The following is a 14,170-nucleotide window of genomic DNA, read 5'->3' on the forward strand; positions in this document are numbered from 1 at the left end:
AGTTATGGAGGAAGGAGGTCCTGCCTTCCCACAGGTGGAGTTAGCACCACCAGTGTAAGTGGTTGGGAAATGAATAGGTTAACCAACAACGTCAAGGAGGAAGGAAGCCAGAGTGGAAGTGCTGTAGGGAGAAGGGCAGCCGTGCTTGCCCACTGATTCTAAGCTCTAGCCTGGCCTGAGGAAAGGACTAGGCCAGGCCAGGATGTCTGCCTGCTGACTGCTCACACTCCATATTTAGAACAGTTTCCCGAAAGCTGTGGGAGGGAGTGGATAGGACAGCTAAATATAGTTCTTAGGCCACTGAACTATCTGGGAGGGTGTCCACTATATGCCTATCACCTGTTGCGTCCACCCACGGCCATCTGGCCCTGAATCCCTGCCCTTGCATTGAGCCTGCTGCTTGCTTCTTGCTTGTCTCTGGACACAACTCCAATCACCCTGCTGTTAGACCTGTTCCTGACTTGTCCTCCCGGGAGTCTTTTTGGCCAAAGTTCTCCCACCAGACCTGTGAGTCCTGTGGGCCTTGAGATATGGGGAAGAAGAGGGCTGGGTATTTGAGAGAGGTCAGTGGGAGGTCAATTGGAGAGGGGATTCTAGATAATTCCAGAAGAGTGAAGGCCCAGACCTAGGTCACAGACTGAAGCCTGTGCTAAATCAGTAGCAAGGAGTGGGTGGAGTGGGTAGTGTTTAAAAACCGGGGCTGATAAATGCCTAGTTGGGTTACATTTGTTTTTATCTGGGCTGAGAATGGCGATAACACCACATCCTCTTTACCAGATGGTCAAAACCAGATTCTCTTCCAGTGTGGGATGTGAGGTAGTTACAGGATGGGGCTCTGGCTGCGGGGCCACAGACCCAGTGATTGAGCTGGAATTCCTGTCTTTGGGTCTCTCTAATGGGACTCCTCTTCCCAGGCTCACCATGTCCGCTGCACCTGGCCTTCTGCGTCAGGAACTGTCCTGCCCGCTGTGTTTGCAGCTGTTCGACGCTCCAGTGACGGCTGAGTGTGGCCACAGTTTTTGCCGTGCCTGCCTGATTCGAGTGGCAGGGGAGCCTGCTGCGGACGGCACTGTTGCCTGTCCCTGTTGTCAGGCACCTACACGGCCACAGGCTCTAAGCACTAACCTCCAGTTGGCACGCCTTGTGGAGGGTTTGGCGCAAGTGCCCCAAGGCCACTGCGAGGAGCACCTGGATCCACTGAGCATCTACTGCGAGCAGGACCGCACACTTGTGTGTGGTGTGTGTGCCTCGCTCGGTTTGCACCGTGGTCATCGTCTTCTGCCTGCCGCCGAAGCCCACGCACGCCTCAAGGTGCGGGACCCGGTGAAGGCAGGGTGGGACTGCTGAACTTTCATTATGAGCTTCTGAGAATTGGCTCCAGGTTGCTTTAGGAGGGTGGGCGTGGCTAGGCAGCCAGAAAGGGGGTGAAGGGTATCCAAAGGCCGCCTGCGGCACCTGTAGAGCAAAGCGGACAGGAACCGGCTGGGAGCTGCCTGCAGAATAGCTACCTTGCTTGGCTGCGGTCCTCCAGCAAGCCTGGAAATGCCAGAGCCGGGTCTGACCAAACTGGCATATTGGGACTGGGAGACTATCTTCGGCTCACACACTCTTGGGTGAACTGGGTGGGCCTGCTAGACTGGTATGTTTGCACGGTGGAGGATCTGGTAAGACTAGCAGACAGAAAGTTAAAGTCCCAGAGGCCAGCTGTCCAGCTGTGCACCGATGCACGGCAGAGGCCTACTCATTCCTGAAACTTATTAAACTTGTGCAAGCCTGAAGTTTGCAAAGGGAGTGGGAAGGGTGAGGCACTCCTGGCCAAAGCTCACCATGGGTAGGTAGCACCAAGATTCCAGCCTAGGCTGTTACTATAGTCTAAACTAGAATACAGCCCTTACACAACTGTGTTATCCTGAAGTTGCACCAGGAAAAAGATATCCAATTATCACCGAATGGATATACACCAAGTACACAGGCTTCTACGTATCATCATGTATATCACAAATCACTTTTGTGCTGATACTAGCGGATAGGTGCTCACCTAGCCCACGAAGGTGTTAGTAAGTATTTATTAGGCTATGGGAAAACAAAAACAAAAAACCAAACCCTAGCACCAGGTGAGGGAATTGGGGTCCTACTCCAGCCCAGTGAGGCTGTTGCCATTGTCTTCTGCTGCCTCCCAGGCATTGCTTTCTCAGCACCCAGTCTTCACTCTCTTTTGGTAGCAATTCCTGAACAACCTTTCCAGGGCCTTGCCTCATGGCCCTCCTTCCTGTGCCCACCTTACTCAGTTCAGTTCAGTCCTGGCTGTGAGCCTGTTGTTAGGAGACCACCCAGCCCAGTTCCTCTTTGCTAATCCCTGAACTCTATCTAACCTTGTTCATCTTTATCTGTGAAGGGAGACTAGAACTTATGAGATAGAAGTGTATCAGGCTTCTGGGAAAATGAGGGGCAGACGTGGAGCTCCAGTCTCCGGGATCTGCATCAGCTTAGTCTTAAGCCTTAGGAGGTCTGAGAAAGGAGACCCTAGGAAAGAGCCCGAGGGAGGAAGGGAACAGGGAGAGCTCTGGAGCCTGACATGATGCCTGGAGCTTTGACAGGCTAGAGTGGTTAGGTCAGGAACCCACTTACCAGACTTGATTGGTTGAACAAGTTCCTGGGCACTGGGGGCTCCTACTGACTGCTTTTTGAAGCTGTGCTGCGTGTCCCTGCACACCCATGTTCTGCAGCACAGTTGCTATGGGTTGGCACTGAAGCCGAAGGCAACTGGTTTGTTGGTGAGGCTGATGGCATCCAGTGGTCCAAGTTCCCTTTATCTCCCAGGATGTGTTGAAAGCCCTCCAGAGTGGAGCCAGCCTCAAGCTGAACTTCTTGGGCCAGCCAGGCTCCCTGATACCTTCTGATGGTGCTTGTTTGCCAGGGCTCAGCCCTGTGACCATGACTGACCCTGAACCTCTGACTGCAGTCTGAGCCTCTGACCACAGGCACCCAGAGCAACCAGGCTGGCCTCACTGTCAACAGATGGTGATCCTTGAGTGAGGACCCGTGAGGAAGAGACTGCCCTGGCAGCTAGCCAGGAGTCCTCCGTTCAGCCCTGTGGTTTCCCCTGGGCCAGTATTCCTCAGCAAACACCACCTTCTGTCTTCAGTTTCCTCAGGGGAGCAGGAGGTGTCATCTGATTGAAATGGGGGTGTTACTGCTCCCATTCTTCATAGGAGGAAAAGGAGACTGGGGAGAGCAGAGGTGGTAAGAAGGCAGGGATGACCACGGCAGGAACTGTTAGCTCATCCCATGCCAGCTCTCAGAAGGGTTAGCCTTAGATTTTCTGTCCTCAGAGCCCATAGGCGCGGAAAAGGGGCTGGCTAGGGCACCAGGCTGACTGTGACTGAATTTTTAAAGATTTATTTATTTATTATATGTAAGTACACTGTAGCTGTCTTCAGACACACCAGAAGAGGGCATCAGATCTCATTACAGATGGTTTTGAGCCACGTGTAGTTCCTGGGATTAGAACTCAGGACCTCTGGAAGAACAGTCAGTGCTCTTAACCACTAAGCCATCTCTCCAGCCCGTGATTGAATTTTTAAGTAAGGGACGAAACCCAGGAAGGGAAGATTGTATTTTCTCTCCTCCCCTTCTTCCATTTTTCTCTTTCTCCTCCTCACCTTCTTCTTTTCCCTCTTCTGCCTCCCCCCTCCTCCCTGTTCCTTCTCTGCTTCTTCCTCCCCCTCATTTTCCTTCCTCTCTCTTCCTTCTTCTCCTCTGAGACAAGGTACTAGGTATTATTATGTAGCTCAGGCTGGTCTCAAATTTGTGATCCTCCTGCCTCAGCCTCCTGAGGGCTGGGGGTTGCAGACACACATTATCATCGCCAGCTTCCTTTCTTTTTTTTGTTCATCCTTCACTCATTTCTGGAAGCGTGCTGTGTGCACATGCTAGACTTTGCAGTCTGGTGGTGATCTTGTGTTTGTGACCCTTGCAAGGAAATGTACTGGGGTTAACCGCTTGCAGGTAAGGCTGGGGAATTAAGGCCAGTGGGAAGTTAGGAAATAGAACATCAGGCTGGAGAGATGGTTCAGCAGTTAAGAGCATTGACTGCTCTTCTAGAGGTCCTGAGTGCACAGGCATCTGTAATGGGATCTGATGCCCTCTTCTTGTGTATACGAAGACAGGTACTAGGATGAAGTATGGTTAGGCCCGGAGGTATGTAAATGGATAGGGGACCAGACAGAGGGCTGGAGAAAGAGCTAACATCAAGGGGAAAAGTACAGATGGCAGGAGGATGGCATTCCTATCATCTCTTTTAATTTGTCCCATAGACACAGCTTCCACAGCAGAAGATGCAGCTGCAGGAGGCATGCATGCGCAAGGAGAAGAGTGTAGCGTTGCTGGAGCATCAGTTGGTGGAGGTGGAGGTGAGGGGGCTGTAGTGGCAGAACCCTGGGACTGTAGGTCCAGGCTGAGGGTCCCTAGGCAAGAATCTTCTCATCCCCACCTCAGGAGACAGTGCGCCAGTTCCGGGGAGCTGTCGGGGAGCAGCTGGGGAAGATGCGGATGTTCCTGGCTGCCCTAGAAAGTTCTTTGGACTGTGAAGCAGAAAGGGTTCGGGGTGATGCTGGGGTTGCCTTGCGTCGGGAGCTGTCAAGCCTGAACTCTTACCTAGAGCAACTGAGGCAGATGGAGAAGGTGCTGGAGGAGGTGGCTGACAAGCCACAGACAGAATTCCTCATGGTGAGCACTGGAGGACCTCCCTTCCCTGCTTTCTGGCCATGGCTCAGGCTCCAGTGCCTCATCCCATTGTCACATTGTTCAGGGGACCCTGAAGCCTGCAACAGTGAAGGGACAAGCTAGGACTTCATATCAGTGTTGGTACTCTGAACTGTGTGGTTCAGATTAGATGGTGCGTGAGTGTCTCCATGGCACCACTCACGTCATGATGTTATAGGCTTGTGTGTCTGCTGGGACAGTTTTCCTTTTTATTTTTTTTATTTTTTTATTTTTTGGTTTTTCGAGACAGGGTTTCTCTGTGTAGCCCTGGCTGTCCTGGACCTCACTCTGTAGACCAGGCTGGCCTCGAACTCAGAAATCCGCTTGCCTCTGCCTCCCGAGTGCTGGGATTAAAGGTGTGCACCACCACGCCCGGCTGGGACAGTTTTCTAACAGGCGGATTTATGTCTCTGGGATAAGGAAGGGCACTTGTTTCTGTTCACATGATAGTTAATCTCCGAAGGTGGCGTTGAGGCCTGGGTTTCTTTTGGCTTTTCTCATCTTTCTGACCCCACACTCATTATTAGAACGCCCCAGAGTCCTTCCTTCCTTCCTACTTTATCTCCATTCTCATTTTCTCTTTCTCCAGAAATTCTGCCTGGTGACCAGCAGGTGAGCAACTGTCTCTTTCTCTCGCTGAACTTGCTTGCCCTAGTCTTCCAGGGATACCAGCTGCGCACCATGCTTTCCAATCATGTCTCACAACCACTTCTGTGCACTTTGCGCTGAACACAGACCCAAGACAGCCTAAGCCTTATCCCAGGACCTCACATACTGGTGCCATGGTGCCTCAGATGTGGAATAGGTCACAGGTATCATTTCAAGACTGCTGGGAGGCAGAGGGATTGCTGAAGGAGACTTCCCAGGAGGACAGACATTGGAGCTGAAGCTGGAAGTATGGACAGGAGCTGGTGCTATAACACGGCAAAGGGCAGACTGGCCTCAAGCTCACAGTGTGGTCAGGCCTGGAATGAGCATTCTTCCTGCCTCGCCTCGCACATGCTAGGGTTTTTGGCATGCTCCACCATGCCTGGCTCAAGCATTTTAAAGGGTGCATTTATGTTCAGTGGCATTGCATGCACTCATGTTTAAGGCAAGGGTGTGAGGTGAGGAAGCCCTGAAAGCCCTCTCTAACAACCTGAGCCCTCTAGTCTGGGGAGTAACTTTTCCTTCCCTTCATCACCTCTCCACCCCCAGGCTGCAGAAGATCCTGTCAGAGTCACCACCACCGGCAAGGCTAGATATCCAGCTGCCTGTCATCTCAGATGACTTCAAATTCCAGGTGTGGAGGAAGATGTTCCGGGCTCTGATGCCAGGTACTGAGATGGGTGGGTGGCTCTTCATTGTATAACTGTGGGGTTGGTGAGAGGCCCCAGACACAGGGAACGGCCTCCCAGCCCCACCTCAGAGAGCCACGGAAGAAGATACTCTTTGCTTCTAGGGTCCTTCCTTAAAGCCCTCTAACCTGTGCTTAGAGAAGGACCTTTGAGGGCCTGGGGTTGACAGTGGGTAAAGGCCATGGAAAGCACCCAGCTGACCCCAGGAGCCCTGCTGAGGCTGGGTCTGGGCCACGGCCTGTGTGATCCTTGGTCAGTTCTTGTCTCTGACCATAGAGATAATGGTCTCTGCTGGCTGACATGGCCTCTGGGAGCCTGTGGCTGGGGGCCAAGGGCTCAGTCTCTTCTAAGAGGTAACATTTCTGGGTGCCCACAGGATGGAAGGACACACACATACACAGGGCTGTTCAGCCTTTACTGCCTCTGGTCCAGGAGGGTGAATGACAACAACTTTAATTTATTCAAGAGAAAACTTTTTAAGGCCCAGAGACTACATCAAGACAGACAGAACTGGGCTTCTTGGCTCTTGTTCTGGATCTTGGGCCTTTGTGGGCCTCAAAAAAATATCACTCATTTGGTATCTCCCAGTCCTGCCCACCTCTTACTTCACTGTGTAGCTGACGAGAGGTGGAGAGGAGTCTAAGGTCCTTTGAGAGAGGGAAGGCTCCACAGAGCTAGCCTGACCACTGTCTGTTTTTGGCAGCGTTGGAGGAACTGACTTTTGACCCCAGCTCTGCGCACCCGAGCCTGGTCGTGTCCTCCTCTGGTCGCCGAGTGGAGTGCTCGGACCAGAAGGCGCCGCCAGCGGGAGAAGACACGCGCCAGTTCGACAAGGCGGTAGCGGTGGTGGCGCAGCAGCTGCTGTCACAGGGCGAGCACTATTGGGAGGTGGAGGTGGGCGACAAGCCGCGCTGGGCCATGGGAGTGATGGCGGCTGACGCTTCCCGCCGTGGCCGGCTGCACGCGGTGCCCTCACAGGGGCTGTGGCTGCTCGGTCTGCGCGATGGCAAGATCCTGGAGGCGCACGTGGAGGCCAAGGAGCCTAGGGCACTGCGCACCGCAGAGAGGCCGCCGGCGCGCATTGGCCTCTACCTAAGCTTCGCAGATGGCGTCCTGGCTTTCTATGATGCGAGCAACCCCGATGTCCTTACGCCGCTCTTTTCTTTCCACGAGCGTCTGCCCGGGCCCGTGTATCCCATCTTTGACGTGTGCTGGCACGACAAGGGCAAGAATGCTCAACCTCTGCTGCTTGTGGGGCCGGAGCAGGAACAGGCCTGAGCTCCTGCCGACTGGGAGGGAGGCCTGGTCCTGAAGGCGGTGGGATCACTTAGGCCACCTTTGTTAGGTCTGGATGGGTTGGGTGGGGGCGGATTTCTAGGGCCGAAGACTAGGCTGAAGGTGGCCAGGAAGGGGGTGTTTGTCTTATAGAGTTCAGGGGAGTGCACAGGGGACCGACGTGAGGAATAGAGGGAAGATTACTCAGGTCAGTGAGGAAATCTGAGTTTGGGCCAAGAGTTCCAGGAGGAAGCTGAGGTTTAGGGAGGCTGGGGAGAGGATAGGATTTGGCAAGGATTTAGTGGAGGATCTTGGGAAGTCTATGGAACAATGGTCCCTTCAGCCCTGCAATCCACTCCTGAAGGCCCCCTCCTTTTCAAGGTTGCAGATTCCTCATACCCGATGGGTTTTCAGTCAATGCTCGTATCTAACGGCCTTTTCAAAGCCCCCAGCAGTCCCGAGAGGGTGCTGGGTGCATGGCTATAATCCCAGCATCCAGGAGGCTGAGGCAGGAGGATGACAAGTTGAAAGCCAGCAGCAGGACTCTATCAAAAACAACAGGGGAAGGGGTCAGAGAGGGCTTCTTTTTTTTTTTTTAGGTATTTACTTCATTTACATTTCAAATGCTATCCTGGAAGTCCCCTGTACCACCCCCCCTCCCCTCCCCACCCACTCCCGCTTCTTGGCCCTGGTGTTTCATAGAAAGTTTGCAGCAGAGAGGGCTTCTTGAAGCTGCAGAGAGCTGTAGAGATGGCTCGTGTTATGGGGACTTGCTGCTCTTGCAGAACGTTGAGGATCCTCCAATCACAATGAGTTTGACGGTCTCTTCCAGCCTCTGTGAGCACGGTGGCACACGGATACATGTGCCGGCAGAACACTGACACATGTTAAAAAATAAACAGATTCCCTCTCTATCTCTGTTTCTGTCTCTGTCTGTCTTCGGAGTCAAGGTCTTGCTATGTAGCTCAAGCTGGCATAGAATTCACTACGTGCCCCAAGTTAGCTTCAAATTCCTGATTCTCCTCTTCCGCCTCTGGAGTGTTGTGGTTACAGGTGTATGCCGCCATGCTCAGCAAAGTCAGTTGGTTGTGACAAGTTTCTAAGTGACCCAGAAGCTGCTGGTCACCTTGGCATCACCCTGAGAGCACACCCTGACTGTAGACTATCAGCGCAGACATGAGGCATTAAGTCTGATTATATGGCCTGACCGAGAAAGAGGAGAGGGAGTAGTAGAACTCTTAGTCTTTCCCATGGCCTCTAGAATGTGGTTTTGTTTGGACATTGAAGAAATCCTCCATGATTCTACCAAGAGAAAGAGCTTCACATTGTCTTTCTGTGAGCTCTGCTGCTGGCAGCAAGCAAGACTTTCTGTGGGGCTTCCAAACTGGCCCTTCCTGTCTTCCCCGGAACCTTGCTCTGTAACCCAGGCTGGTCTTGAAGTGCTGGGATTAAAGGAGTGTGCTACCACCACCACCACAGGGCAACTTTCTTAGACTGAACAAAAATTATTGTTTTTAATTGTGTGTGTGTGTACATGTGTATTTGCGGAGGATAGAAGTTTATATTGAAGGCCTTCTTTGATTCTTTTCCACTTTATGTATCGAGACACGGTGGTCTCTTGCTGAACTCAAAGCCAGAGCTTCCCAACTGGGCTAGTCTAGCTGGCCAGCTTACTTCCGGAGCTGTCTCTCCTGCAGCCTGCTGAATTAGAGCAGGCTGCCATGGCCAGCTGGCATCTCTGTGGGTTCTGTAGATCTGAATCGTGTTCCTCATGCTTGCACCATAACCCCTTTACCTCTGAGCCTCTCCTCAGTTCCCTTGTTCCTTTTACCACACAACCTGCTGTTCTGCAGACATCTGCTTTGAGATGAGACAAAGGCCTGACGTATTGGCTGTGTTACATTCTTTAATGAGCAGCAATGCTTTGCAGGATGTTGCCCTGAGATGACACCATTTATGCCACCTGTGTCTGTAAAGAGTTTCTGCACAGAATGCCAGGCTGCAACTCCATCTCGGGTGGCAATACTGAGCGCTTCAGACTATAAATTCTCATCTTGGAGGAGCAAACTTGACCAGGGTGGGCTTCCGCAAGGCCCAGGCAACCTGCATAGACAGTGTTTGCCTCTTCTTGATTTACCTCAGACCAGGCAAAAGAGCTGTGGACTGATTTGCTCCTTCCTTCCTGTTCCCCTTCCTTCCTGTCCCCCTTCCCTCCTGTCCCCCTTCTTTCCCGTCCTCCCTTCCCTCCCATCCCCGTTCCCTCCTGATCACTTGGAATCACTGAGTTATGCTGGCATCATGCTCTTGGACCTCCAGAACTGTGAGCTATGTAAACCCATTTCTTTATATGTTGCCAAGATTCAGGTAACTTGTTAGACAGCAGAGAGTGGGAAAGCAGGGAACCCAGAGTAACTGGCTGCTGAGACATCTCCTGCCTTTTGACTCTGCACCTACCACACTTAAACGGGAAAACAAAAGTTCCTGTTAGGAGCTTGCTACGTGTCCACATGTTTGCTTCTATTTTTTATCTAATGTATTTTATGTATATGGGTGTTTTGCTTGCATGTACATCTGCACACCAGGGGAGGGCATTGAATCACATGGAATTACATTTGTGAGCCACCATATAGATGCTGGGACTTGAACTCAGAACCTCTGGAAGGGCAGCCAGTGCTCTTAAGCACTGAGCCATCTATCCAGCCCGATACTTTTGTACTTTATACCTAGTTTATTTCCACTTCCCTGGGCCTCATAACAGTTAAAGCTCTACTAGGCTCTGTGGCATCTTAGGTGGGGTTCTAGAACCTTCTAGGTGTAAATAAAATGATGTTATCTTAAGAAATATTTTACTTTTAACTGTGTGTGTGTGTGTGTGTGTGAAGGTCATAAAACTAGAAAGTCAAACACGAGAGGGGAAAAATAGTTAAGGGACTCCAAAAATAATAGAATATATGCAACATGAAGGTAGAAAGTGACAACAGGGAACAAAGGGTGTGGGGTGGAAAGAAGAAGGGGGGTGAAATAAAACTAACCCTTCCTTTCCGTTGCTTCTGTCAGGTGTTTTAGTCACACCCACACAAAATTAGCTAATATAGCCATGCTCCTGTGAACTCAGGCTCTTCCAGTTCATGTCAGGGGCTGGAGAGCTAGCTCAGCACATACTGCTCTTGCAGTTTGGACCCATACTGAGCATACATGTATATATACGTGTGTGTGTGTGTGTATGCGAGCGCATGCACACATGAGCGCTCATTTATATAAAAATGAAGTTTGCTCCCTTCCATTCCTGAAAACTGTCTCAGCTCTGAGATTATTTAACATGGTTGGATGTCTCACCGTACTAATGGAGGACATATACTAATGGCCCCTGCCCTTCTTCCCACAAGTTCTAAATGACCTTTCTTCTGGTCGACTGAGCTGTGGCCAGTCTGTAAATGTGCTCCTCAGAGTCATGTGGAGGGGTAGAAACCTGGGCTTGCCACATTGAATGCGTACAGAGGTAGTGCTAACAGAAGCCATATGTTTAGGTGCCAGACCTTAGGGAGCAGTGCCAGCAGCCCTGATGTTGCTGTTCACTGTCAGAGTAAAGGAAGGATGGGTTTTCAAGAAAACCTCTGTATCCAAATTTCTATATCAAAATGTACTTTTAGCTGGGCATGGTGGCACACTCCTTTAATCCCAGCACTCCGGAGGCAGAGGCAGGCGGATTTCTGAGTTCGAGGCCAGCCTGGTCTACAGAGTGAGTTCCAGGACAGCCAGGGCTTTAAAGAGAAACCCTCGAAAGACAAACAAAACAACAACAACAACAACAACAACAACAACAACAACAACAACAACAACAACAAAAAAACCAACAAAAAAAAAAGTGAGTATATACCATGTGTGTTTTGTGTTTTTCTGGGTCTGGGTTATTTCACTCAGGATATTTTCTAGTTCTATCCATTTGCCTGCAAATTTCATGATGTCCTAGTTTTTAATAGCTGAGTAGTATTCCACTGTGTAAATGTACCACTTCTAATGGAGGGATGGGGACACCAACCCGCCTACAAAATCTTCGACCTACATTTTGTTCTGCTTACAAGATGTGCAGGGGTAAAGATAGAGCAGAAATTGAGGGAATGGCCAACCAATGACAGGCCCAATATGAGACCCATGTCATAAGAGAGGGCCCACCTCTGACACTATTAGTGATGCTGTGCTGTACTTTCAGACAGGAGCCTAGCATAGCTGTCATCAGAGAGGCTTCATCTGGTAGGTGATGGAAACAGATGCAGAGACCAACAGTCAAACATTAGGTGGAACTCGGGGAGTCTTTTTTTTTTAATTGGGAAAAAATTAATAACCTACTATATATTAATGTATAATCTACTATATATTAATAATGCAATACTGAAATTGTGAAATATTAAATATTGTTTTCCCCAAAAAACTTAGTGATTTCTTTTTCGTGGGACAAGTGGAGACAGAACTAAGCATTCACGTGGTCAGTCCAGATTTAGTTGACACTAATGTCTAAACAGTTGTTCATATTTCATCTCTATAGTAAGGTAGATTGTGAACTCCTTGTATCTCTGAATCTCAGCATAGGTTTCATGAGACAACTTATAGGAATGTCAAATATTTGATGTGCAAACTCAAAAAGCTCTAGGTTGGAATTCGGTTTTGTTCAGCTTTACTTCAGTGCACTTGAGGACATAGCAACTATTTTCTTTCCTAATTCCTTTGAAAAATATTTCTGCAGTAAAACTCGTTTCTTCTTTACAATAACTGGGTTGTTTTTGAGAAAGATTATCAGCTTTGTGGTTGGTTTTCCACTTGGTAAAAATCTATCAAAAACATCCCATTATAATTTATAAGGAAAAAGAGTTGTTAAAGGCTGTAGGATCAGGAAAGAAGTCGTCCTTCTTAGCTGTGTAAGCACAAACACTCAGAGCGAGCCGACTCAGGTGACTCCATGGTGTTCAACTCTCCTGTACAAATGAACTATTTCTATAAATGTCTATTTCTGTCACTTCCCGGCTCCTTGGAAAAGGAATTAGCTGCACTGCAGTTGTTTGCTGGTCCAATTTTAAGAGTCCAAGGTCCTTTTTATGAATCCAGCCCACTGATATTCATGTCCCAGACAAAATCAGTTCAAAAGACAGAAATCAGGGCAAAGACTGCATACAACACAGCACAGGGATATGCCACTAAAAGTTGTTGTCCATCCATAGCTAATGCAGAAATAAAAATTTTGGAAGTGGGAAAACTACACCATCCAATAATTGTGGAACTGAGAAGAATTCCTACCATTCTTTGTAAGGAAAATACCACTGCAAAGCTGGACAACAGGATCATGGGAAGAAGACAATACCCAGGACACTTGCCACACAACCAAATGACACAACTGTCATACTCATTAAATTTAACAAACAAAACATTCCTAAACATCCAATTGCACTGATCCTGTATACGTAGCCAAACTGGGTTTTGCCAGCCAGTAACAGCGTGGCCCCAAAGGCAAGGCAGAACACCACTGGCCCTGCCAAGTCCTCATTTATGATGCTGCCGTCAGCTGCCCTCAGAGGGTGTAGCACCGTTAGCACTTTTTGCCAAATGTCAAAATTGATACCCAACTCTTCTAACAGAGGGGGCTCCTCTTCAAAGCTGTCTCCATAGAATGGCTGGTTGAGGTGTTGTTGGAGGATAGGCCTCAGCTGGCTGGTAAATCTGCCCAGTGTATGTCTGCTGTGGCTGCATCATGTCTGGAGGGACAAATGGGCCTTGCTGCGAGTAGTCACAGCCAGCATACTGCTTGCTGTAGGGTCCCCCACTTCCTCTATAGTCATAGGACTGCTGAGATTGCTCGTCGATGCTGTAACTCACCTGGTAGAAACTGCTGTTTAAGTTATCAAAGCCTGACATTGCCAACTATCAAATGCTTCGGCAGCTGCAGCTGCGACTCCAGCTGCCCCTAGTAATCCCTCTAACTCAGCTTCAGACCTGGCGGTAGCCCTGTTGCTCGGAACTCAGGGAATCTTGTGGAAGAGAGGGAGAAAGGATTGAAGGAACCAGAGGGCTCAAGGACACTATAAGAAAATCTACAGAATCAACTCACCTGGGTCCATAGGGGCTCACAGAGCTGACCACCAACCACAGAGCATGCCTGGGAAGGACCAAGGCCCCTCCACATATGTAACAGATGTGAAGCTTGGTCTTCATGTGGGTCCCTTAGTAACCAGAGCTGGGACTGCCTCTGATTCTGTTGCCTGCCACTGGATCCCTTTCCCCTAACTGGGCTGCCATGCTAGGTTCAATAGGAGATGAGCCTAGTCTTACAGCAACCTGATCTGCCAAGGCAGGTTGATATCCATGGGAGGCCTCCCCTTCTCTGAGGAGAAAGGGAGAGAGGGATGGGGGGTGTTGGTGAGGCGATATGGGGGGACTAGGAGGAGAGGAGGGAGGGCAAGCTTCAATAAATGCTGGGTCCTGCCCCCACAGTCAGGATCTCAAAGAAGGGAGTGAGGGTCATGGTGTCTGCACCTGGGGCCAAAAACTGATGATGTCTGGCAACTTAACTGTCTTGATATTCAGGGGCCAAAAGCTGATGGCTTCTGGGGACCCTGCATCTCAGAGCAACCTATTGCAGCCATGCAATTTGGTGGGCCATCTCCAGAAAACTCACTTGCTTCCCATATCCTTTCCTAGATGGCTTCTGGCAAATAAAAAAAGACAAAAACCAACCACCAACCAACCAACCAACTAACCACCAAACAACCAACCAACCATCAACCAACCAACCACCAACCAACCAA

The 14,170-nt window shown here is 49.9% G+C and overlaps 1 protein-coding gene and 1 pseudogene across 1 annotated transcript; one reads left to right on the plus strand and one right to left on the minus strand.

Annotated features, from left to right (window-relative positions):
- Window positions 1–325: 325 nt before the first annotated feature.
- On the plus strand, window positions 326–8,290 carry Trim72 (tripartite motif containing 72). Its single transcript, XM_021168775.2, has 7 exons — window positions 326–507; window positions 915–1,311; window positions 4,317–4,412; window positions 4,498–4,728; window positions 5,354–5,376; window positions 5,962–6,080; window positions 6,805–8,290. The coding sequence occupies exons 2-7, from the start codon at window positions 922–924 to the stop codon at window positions 7,377–7,379; spliced, it is 1,434 nt and encodes a 477-aa protein (XP_021024434.1). The 5' UTR covers window positions 326–507; window positions 915–921; the 3' UTR covers window positions 7,380–8,290.
- A 4,219-nt stretch (window positions 8,291–12,509) lies between these two features.
- Window positions 12,510–13,280, minus strand: LOC110299444 (annotated as a pseudogene).
- Window positions 13,281–14,170: the final 890 nt, after the last annotated feature.

The sequence above is a fragment of the Mus caroli genome, chromosome 7 (assembly GCF_900094665.2).
Source record: "Mus caroli chromosome 7, CAROLI_EIJ_v1.1, whole genome shotgun sequence".
NCBI classification, from domain to species: Eukaryota; Metazoa; Chordata; class Mammalia; order Rodentia; family Muridae; genus Mus; species Mus caroli.